This window comes from Atheta coriaria, unplaced genomic scaffold (assembly GCF_025399875.1).
Source record: "Atheta coriaria isolate IRGN ID8LTWV9N9 unplaced genomic scaffold, Caltech_Dcor_3.1 hic_scaffold_3_pilon, whole genome shotgun sequence".
Lineage (NCBI taxonomy): Eukaryota > Metazoa > Arthropoda > Insecta > Coleoptera > Staphylinidae > Dalotia > Dalotia coriaria.
The window spans coordinates 6,910,375-6,920,807 of record NW_027045445.1 but is presented as its reverse complement, the minus strand read 5'-3'; the positions used below and the strand labels follow the sequence as shown (position 1 = coordinate 6,920,807).

General features: G+C 39.6%; 1 protein-coding gene across 1 annotated transcript; it reads left to right on the top strand.

The window, feature by feature from the left end:
• Positions 1-8,129: 8,129 nt before the first annotated feature.
• On the top strand, positions 8,130-9,717 carry LOC135804392 (uncharacterized). Its single transcript, XM_065318259.1, has 2 exons — positions 8,130-8,252; positions 8,565-9,717. Exon 2 carries the CDS (start codon positions 8,565-8,567, stop codon positions 9,690-9,692), a length of 1,128 nt encoding a protein of 375 aa, XP_065174331.1. The 5' UTR covers positions 8,130-8,252; the 3' UTR covers positions 9,693-9,717.
• The last annotated feature ends 716 nt before the right edge of the window (positions 9,718-10,433 follow it).

Below are 10,433 nucleotides of genomic sequence, written 5' to 3'. Positions count from 1 at the left end.
CCCACAATCGTGTGTTTACCCAGGAACAAGAGCGTGAGTTATCTAAATACTTAATTAGATGTGCAGATATATATTTTGGCCTAACTAAAAAGGATGTTATGAAATTGGCATACGAACTAACCATCAAGTATAACTTATCACGACCTCGGACTTGGGATGACAATGAAATGGCTGGCGAAGAATGGTTTCGCATGTTTATGAAAAGAAATCTTGAACTGTCAGTACGTGCAGCACAGGCTACAAGTCTCTCTAGGGCGACTAGTTTTAATAGGAATAACGTAGATGCTTTCTACGACAATTTGGCTAATGTTATGGACCGCTATAAATTTGAACCACAACATATATATATATATATATATATATATATATATATATATATATATAATGTTGATGAGACCGGCATAACTATTTTGCAACAACCCGACAGACTAATAGCTAGACGTGGTGCACGTCAAGTGGGTTCAGTAACTTCGGCGAAGAGGGGTACTTTAGTTACAGTAGCCATTGCAGTCAATGCCATTGGAAATGCTATTCCTCCGTTCTTCGTCTTTCCGCGTGTGCGATACCAAGATCACTTTATCAGGGATGGACCAATAGGATCTGCTGGAAGTGCAAATCCTTCAGGCTGGATGCAGGACGAATCATTTATGCTTTTCCTGGATCACTTCAAATAACATACAAATGCTTCTCCTTCGCATAAAATTTTACTTGTCCTTGATAACCACGCGTCTCATATACACATTAACGCACTAGACTTTTGCAAGACGAATGGTATTGTAATGCTATCTTTCCCTCCCCACTGCTCACACAAACTCCAACCACTTGATCGATCTGTATTCGGTCCACTGAAGAAAGCTGTAAATTCGACCTGTGATGGATGGATGCGAAGCGACCCCGGAAAAACAATGACAATATACGACATCCCAGGGATTTTAACTACTGCTATACCGACCGCTTGCTCTTACACAATCCACTATTCAAGCTGGCTTTCGTACTACTGGAATAGTTCCTTTCAATCGGCATTTGTTTTCTGAACTCGATTATGCACCTGCATTTGTGACAGATAGGCCAAATCCAATCGAAACAGCTGATGATCTTATTCCGAATACTAGTATACCTGGGGATAAAACGCCACCACCGTTGTCTTCCATTTTAAACCTCAAACCACCCGAAGAGTTGGAGGAGACTACTAATGCAGCTCTTTTTGTACAACAACCGATGGAAAATATGCCACATTGTTCACAAGCACTAGATAATAATAAACAAGGAAATATTATTGCGAATCCAGCACCTTTGATTGCACCACTAGTAGTTTTGTTTAAAATTTTAATTTTAATTTTCATTGATAAAGTTAATGTCTTTGTTTTGATAGTTTATAATTAAAAGTGTTGATAGTTGAGAAATATAATAGCATGTTTGCTTGGTAACTTTATTTCAAAAATATTATCGCTACCAACATCTGATTATTATTTAATGTGAGTTGTACTTAATATAAAACTTTGAAGGCTGATTAAAAATAATGTTAAATTATAAATATAGCCAAAGACTTAAATATTTCTTCATAAAAATATTTGTGATAGTCAAATGTGCCATTACCATTCGAAAAATGTTATTAGAAAATTAATAAAACATGATAATTGGTTATATTTTGTATTATTTGCATGTGTTTCAATTGACCCCGGAGACTGTTTCAACTGACCCTGGGATGGGGACGGTTCAAACAAATGACTAATTTTTTTTTTAATTTGATTTTATACAGAAAATACTATACAGTGATCTTAAATAACATTGCCCTGTAGTAGACAGATATAAGGTCTTTTATTTAGTATATTTCCGACATCGCTCGCTTAACAAATCCCGATGCTATACATGATAAATGCTAAAATGTTTCAACCGTATCCAGTCTACCCTAACTCCGCAGAGACTCCCGGAGTTTGTTGCCGCGGACCCGGAGATGTGGTTTGCGATGATCGAATCGCAATTCGCGTCGACCGATATTTTAAGCAACCAGCAGCGGTACTTAAAGGTGCTGGCCGCATTACCCTCACGCTACGCAAGGGAAGTGCGGGATGTTATAATGCAATCGTTAATCGCGAACTCATACGTCACGCGGAAGGAGCAGCTTATCAAACGGCTTAGCACCAGTCAAGAGGAGAAGAGCCGAGAGCTGCTAGCAGACGTGAAGATAGGCGCGGAGAAACCGTCAGAGTATCTACGGTGACTGCAAAGTCTCGCGGGCGAAGACCCAGGGATCAGGGTTATCTCTGGCTCATCGGAATACCACAAAATGTTGGAGGAGTTTCCGACAATTATTCGTCCAAATGGTGCCCCCGGAGAGGTACAACATCAGACACAACACCACATCATCACGACACTAGCACCACCAGTGGCACAGAAACCGAGGCGATTGGCTCCTGATAGACTCAAAGCCGCCAAAAAGGAGTTTGAGGCCATGATACGCTTGGAGCTTGCTCGTCCATCCAAGAGTCCGTGGGCTGCACCGTTGCACATGGTGCCCAAAAAGGATGACGAGTGGCGTCCATGCGGCGATTACAGGGGTCTCAACAGCCGAACTAGAGCGGACAAATACGCTGTACGTCACATACATGATTTTACGTACATGCTGCACGGTAAAACGATATTTTCCAGGGTTGATTTGGTCCGAGCCTTTAATCAAACCCCCTGTGGGACCGGAAGATATTCAGAAGACCGCCATCACGACACCATTCGGACTCTTCGAGTTTCCGTTTATGACCTTTGGGCTTCGCAACGCAGCAAAGACGTTCCAGCGCTTCATGGATGAAGTGCTTCGAGGGTTGGACTTTTGCTACGCATACATTGACAACATCCTTGTCGTCACCAGGGGAGCACGCGAAACATCTGAGGATCGTCTTCGAGAGGCTAGAGAAGTACGGCGTCGTTGTCAATCCTAACAAGTGCGTTTTCGGAGAGCCCAAGGTCGAATTCCTAGGATACATGGTTTCAGGAGGCGGTACGCAACCACTACCCGAGAAGGTAGAGGCCATTCGCACGTTTTCGCTCCAACAACTTCGGCAATTTTGGGGCATGGTAAACTTCTATCGCAGGTTCACACCAAAAGCCGCAGACATCCAGGCCCCACTGAACGTGTTGTTCTTCATTAAACTGCATTTCAAACTCATAATAATAACGCATTACCACAAACTAAAATAGTAACACGTGGACACCATGAAATAACTACACAAATATTAAATAAAATTAAACGAAGGAACGCTTTTCGTCGAAAATTCCAACGAACAAGAAATACAAGTTACTTAAAAACTTGCAACGATCTAACTAATGAAATTAGATATGAAATTAAGGAACACATTAATAATACATGGAACAATAGGCTTCAAAAACTATCTCCGCAAAATAATTCGCTTTGGAAATTATTAAAATCACTCAAACGCACAAATAACAACTTATGTCCTCTACAAAACACAAATGGAGAATATGTATACATTGTGAGGAAAAGTATTGCAACAATGGTGAATGAAAAGTTAGTGAAAATTGTCAAGATGGCTACCGGATGGGAACCGGATCCAGAAGAAGGATCTAGCCGAGCTCTAAAGCGTAAACTTTCGACTGTCGAAACCTCAATATGTGACCCAGCAACTATTCAACGACTTCAAGAGCAATTAACAACACACAGTGTGGGAACTCAAAATCAATTCGACGTTCTAAGCGTTGATGATGAGGAAGTTGAAATGATGGAAGAAGCAAAAGAAAATCATCAGAAGAAAAAGGTAATACTGCCACCCATAGTTATACGCTCGAAACCCAAATCGTACACCGAATTCATTAATATTATCATTGGCGTAATTGGCCAAAATAATATTACAATCAAAACGAAAAATGAGCGCACTTTAGTCTTCTGCAAAATAGAATCAGACAGACTAAAGTTATTACAATATCTCAAAGACGCAAAATTGAGTTACCACTCCTTTACTCCCAAAAATTAACATTAAACACACATTTTCTGCGTTGTTCTCTGGGTGATCGGACGAGATCGGACGAGGTTTGCTACTACAGTATTAATATAGATATTTATTAACAAACGCATCCATGAAATCTTACAAAATTGCAGTTTTACTTTGCCTATTCTTTTGTAGTTAAAATATAAACTTGCGATGCAAACATGCCTAAAGGAGACGTGGTTACCAATGCCAATATCAATAATTATTGTTATAAATAAAAAGGCAACTGAACGCAACTGAGTTCCCAAGCGGTCTCCCATCCAAGTACTGTACTACCCGCGCGAAGTGCTCTAAAAATCAACGTGTTCACCAGTTTTGAGCATTGGAAAAATGCTAAATTAAATACTGTGAAACAACGCAACAACCCCACAATGTCAAACTTACCGGCAAAAAAGCAGAAGACGGAAGCGTCTCCGTCAACATCCTCCAACCCCAAGCTGTCGAAGGGAGACAGAGAAATTATCGAGCAATTTACCGCAAAAGAGCAGTACTCCATCCCAACTAAGAATAGATATGTTTCTCTCGAAAACATCGAAGACGCCGACATGGAAAAAATCCAATTTGCACCGAAGGTATTCAAACCGGCATCAATAATTCTACATAAAAAGCCACAATCGCCGAGAAAATTCGAAGAGCTGATTAGTAAGAAAATTGGCTCTGAGAATTTCTGGATAAGATACACTACAGAAAGAGTGACTGTCTATTGTGCCGATATAAACAGCTTCAGGGTGCTAAAACAACACTATCTGGACATTAACATGGAATATCATACATTTATTCCAAGGAATGAGCGGAAATTTGCTAAGGTCATATAGCTTAGATACTGATCTTACCGAAGAAGAGCTTGAACTAGACGTGGCCAAAGTTTCCAAAAAAAAAAAACTAGCAGCCCTATCTACACCGTACTGCTAAACAAAAATGTTTCAGTCTTTTTTTCACGGCGACTATTTTATTTCATCGCTACCCTACGTCCTGGTTTCTACACCAAACGTCGAGCTTCCCCTAATTCCAATAGGGACGCGCCCGATAGAGGTGACTGGCAGATCCCCACAAGGGAGAAATATGGAGAACACTGGCCGGAAAGCGTCGTCAAACGTTATAAACCGAAAAAAAAACTTAGTTTTTATTCATTTGAAAATACCGCGCGATAAGAGTGGGGTTTTTATGTTCACGCAGTGCCTCCAGATGGCACTCGAGTGACAAACTTGTGGCAGTACTGTCAGCTCTGTCACGCCTCAGACGGCAGACCCGCAACCAAAAACGCCTCGACGCGACAAAACACTTTCAAGCACAACGAACAGACAGAGTTCTTCATATAGTCAACGAGTCTAGAGTCAATCGCTCTCCCGAAACCACCAAACCTGTGGCAACCAAAGAATTTGATTTTTGCATATTAATTATTAATTAACAGTGCATTAGTTGTACGAAGTAAAATAAAATAATAATTATAACCCAAGTCACTGTGTCATTCATTTAAATATAGTGAATTCCCAGAGAATCCACAAACTACGATCAAAACGTTAAAAGTTAAAATGTCATCGCGAACGTGTAAACATGATGCTGATGCATTTTGTTATATATGTGGTCAATTTATAAAAGTTCAAGACACAAAATTTGAACTAAACAGTTTAATTAAACAGTAAATCAAATGTAATAAAGATATCATTGGTTTTTTCTACATGTTAGGTTGGTATCGAGGAGAGAAAAGATTTATGAAATTCGCAGTACCAAGAATCTGGCGAGAACCGAAAGACCACGTACATGACTGCTACTTTTGCGTTGTAAATCCAAATAAAAGACGTAGCGGAAAAAACGGAAAACCTATTGAATATCCTAATCTCGAATCTTCTTCTGTTCCAATTGCACACGACCTCACACGACCAGTCCCTTCACCGGCAGAAAAATTATCTGAGAAAAGTAGCTAATCTCTTAGTTCCATTAAAAGTACACAATGTAATTCCGATAAAGAATTTTTACCTACTCCAGAACCACCAATCTCATTACTACGGAAGATTTTCACGACTTGATAAGAGATTTAAATTTGCTGAAAGGTAAAATGTCCGTGTGCGCAGTTATGACTGTGGGTAGTTGTCTGTGAGCAGTTGTCTTGTGAGCAATCGTCTTGTGGGCAACTGATACCAAACTAGCCTGGAACCGCAAGATGTTCGTGCACATGGCCCTCCTTGACATCGAAAAAGCCTTCGATACAGTATGAATAGATGGACTAACGATTAAACTAATCTCAGCGAAAATAAATCCATCACTAGTCGCTCTAATACATAACTACCTATCAAATAGGCAATTTCAAGTCAAAGTGGATAATAAATTCTCGGATATGAAACATACAGAAGCGGGAGTGCCACAAGGCTCCATTCTGTGCCCGAAACTCTTCACGCTGTTTATAAATGACATTCTCAAAATAAACAACACCAAAATCGCGCTATTTGCCGACGATACGATCATTATCTCAGAATCTGACAATGTAATCATCAGCCGTCACAAAATCCAAAACCACCTACACGCTCTAGATAAAAACTACCGCATGTGGAATATTAAAGTAAACGCAAACTCTGAATTTATTACAGTAACAACAAAAAGAAAGATCAGAGATACAAATACACCCATTAGGATTAACAATCAAGTAATTCAAGAAAAGAACCAAGTGAAATATTTAGGGGTCACATTAGATAAAAAGCTAACTTTTAAGGAACATGTGAACAATACCTTAAATAAAGCCAACGAAGCCCTATCTCATCTATACTGCATGCTACATTGTCGAATCGGACTCTCATGCAAAAACAAAATCACATTATACAAATGTATCTTGCGACCAATGCATGCAGTTCCGTACGGTATAGCAAAATCACACCCCAAACGTTTCCAACACTTCGAAAATAAATGCCTTAGACTCGCTACAAATAGCAGCAGATACACAAAAAATGTAGACATTAGGAAAAATTCCAACACACAACCTCTTCTCGAAGGAGGAGCACTCAAATAAATTCTACGAAAAAAACAAAACTCACACCAATGTCTTAATAAGAACATCACACTACAAAGGCAGCACATGCCTGTCAACACGAAGTGCCGTAGCACAAACTTCCAATATATCAACAAGCTAAACACAAGCTTGGTAAACACAAGCAACAAGCTTGGTAAACACAAGCAACATGCGTAGGGTTTTTTTTTCTGCTCACCTTTTCCCCAAATTGACTAATAAACTGTATCTCTAAGCTTAGTATAGAATCTAATCTTTAGACTGGAAATATGTAAAATAGTAACTACAATTTAGGAAAACAGTCTGTGTAAACATAATTATGTATTAGGAAACAAACTCTGAATGACAAATATTGTAATATCCACCAGTTTCTGGTTGTACTCGTATATATGTTTTATGTTTTTGTAAATACAGAGTTTTTAAATGAAAATGGTGATCGGACGAGAACCGGTATATTCAACGTAGTATGGCCGTTGCGTGCTAGCATAGTATTAACATAGATATTTAATAACAAATTTGGCTGTGAAATTTTTAGCAAATTTACAGGAGTTGGTGCTCCGTGCCGTGTACATCGTCGCTTGTCGACGCCCGAACAATTCAGTGTGCACTTAAGTGTGACTGTGAAAATAAAAGCCAAAAGGGAAGAAACATTAACGAAAAGGTGCAGCCAAATCATGGCCAACGGCTTCTGAAAGTTACTATGGATGCTATAGAAGATGACATTGCCTCCAAGCGACTGAAATCCAGCATTAAAATCGCCTCTACTTCAGAGAACTCAAATATGAACAACGTAAAACTCCTCAATGAATTACTACCACCTAGACAAGTAGTAACAGAAAGCAACATCAGAGCTGACGAATTCAGTGAATTAATGGCAGAACTCGATAAGCTCCACTCCATGATTGACGTGAGCAAGATGCTAAAGCGAATTAAAGAATTAAACGCAAAACTGACAAACGCTAAAAGCGATAACGAAAAACACTTCATATTTATGACTTTTAACCCGAATGGCAGTAAATAACTTAAATATGTAGGGTTGACCGGGGCGGAACGGGGTACCGGGGCGGAACGGGATGACCTTCGTAAATCATTTAATACTTTGTGCTGCATTCAGAGGGACTAGTTTTGTTCGTCAGTGGGCCGCTAGCTCTTCTTTGGTACAGATGTGCGTATAGCTGCTTCGCGCCAAGTCCGTATTTTTAACATATCGACGAAAAGTGGTGGCATTTTGTAAAATCAGCAAACAGTGATCAGAGGTGAGTTTCATAAGTTTATTAAGATTCCGTTTTCATTATTTCTTCTAACATTCGGGTATATTTTTGGTATAAGTTAAGACACAAGTTAATTTTCGGAGAAATTAAAATGGCGGACTAAAAATTTTTAATTCGTCCAGTGTTTGCATGGGGCAGAACGGGGTGAGGCAGAATGGGGTACTACCCTATTCCGCCCCACGAAATATTTTCTTGATAGTTAATTTACTGATTTGTTTTTCTGTGTGTGTGTACGTCTGTGTAGGTAAATTGGATATTCTAAATGCCATGTGTTATTTGTTGCCTCTTTTTTTGAAGATGGTGCGTACCTACGTACGAAAAACGGAGAGGCAGATGTGGTCCAGCGAGTCAATGGAATTAGCTGTGCAAGCTGTTGTTAATGGACAAATGGGTTATAAAAAGGCATCCGTTTATTATAAAGTGCCTTCAAGCACTTTGGAAAGATATGTTAAGAAGAAAAAGAACAATGAACAATCTTTTGTCGAAAAAACCGCAGGCAAATATAAATTGGTCTTTTCAGCTTCGCAAGAAGCTGAATTGGTTAACTATTTGAAAGATATACAAAAGAGACTTTTTGGAATCACTTTAAAAGAACTGAGAGAACTCGCATATGAACTTGCGATAAAGAACAAATTGGATCATCCGTTCAAAGATGGAAAGGCTGGAGAAGATTGGGCTAAAAATGTTATGAAGCGTCATCAAGATCTTAGCTTACGAAAGCCGGAAGCAACATCAGGTGCTCGCGCAAGAGGCTTTAATAAGGTGGTAGTAAAAGAATTTTTCGACCTACTGACAAAAATAATTGACGAGCATCAACTTAGCGCTGAAAGGATATTTAACAGTGACGAAACGGGTATAACAGTTAACCCAAAGCAACTGTCTAAAGTTATTGCTACAAAAGGACAACGACAGGTTGCCGCTTTAACATCTGCCGAACGAGGTACTACGGTTACTGTAGAGATGTGTATCTCAGCTAGCGGATGTTTCATGCCTCCCATGCTAGTATTTCCTAGAAAACGAAAGCAAAGGGAATTTGAAGTTGGCTTACCTCCAGGTGGTTGGGCAGAAAACAATGAATCGGGGTGGATGACGACCGAGATTTTTATGAGGTGGTTTGTCAAGTTCATAGAATTCTCAAATGCTAAGAAAGACAAGCCAGTCCTTTTGCTAGTTGATGGACATTCTTCGCATACTAAAAACATCCAAGTTATTGATGCTCCGCGAGAGAATGGTATAATAATTCTATGCTTCCCGCCGCACTGCACTCATAGACTCCAGCCTCTGGATGTATCAGCTATGAAACCATTAAGCAAACATTACGAAGATGAAGTAAGAAAGTGGCTACGTTTAAATCCGGGCAAAGTAGACACTATGTTCGAAATAGCAAAATTGTTTGGGCAAGCGTTCTGCGTTCTACAAATTTAAGAACAGCTATTAATGGCTTCGAGAAAACTGGCCCCTAGATGCAAATATTTTTACGGATGCTGATTTCCTTCAATCGATGCCAACTGTTATAGAATTAAACCCCGCCGTTATCCATACTGTATTACCTTCTACAAGCAAAGAGTCCTTACAAAGTGAAGATATAGCCGAAACTACATTAGCTTGTGTAACCATGGAGACTGAAAATGAAAACTTGACAGATAATCAAGCAGTTCCGTTGTCGCCACGTCCTGGATGTTCTAAGTCAACTCAAAGAGACTCAAATCTATTCGTTTGTATTTCACCAACTACCTCCACTGGCGTGACCACTGCTGTAGTTGAGCCAGCTGCAAAAAACAATAAACCAAGTGACTTTCCTTGCGCCTCACCTACTGACATAATGCCAATTCCCAGAGTCAAGCAAGGCCAGATTAGAGTAAGTAACAGAAAACGTGGAAAGACAGCCATACTGACAGAGTCTCCATACAGAGCCGAGCTACAAGAATCTATCGAAAAGGCTAAAACTGCCAAAGTAGCTAAAGAAAAGCACAAAAAAAGTTGTTTACACAGCAGTCTAAGCAGATTAATAAAGGGAAGGAAGGAAAAGGTCTAAAAGCGAAGAATTCTAAGAAAAAAGAAAGAGAAACAGTAACTGCACAAAGCCAAATAGAAAGTTCAAGAGATAAAGATGACGCCATGTGTCTGTATTGCAACAACTGGTATTCTAGATCCATAGAGCGTTGG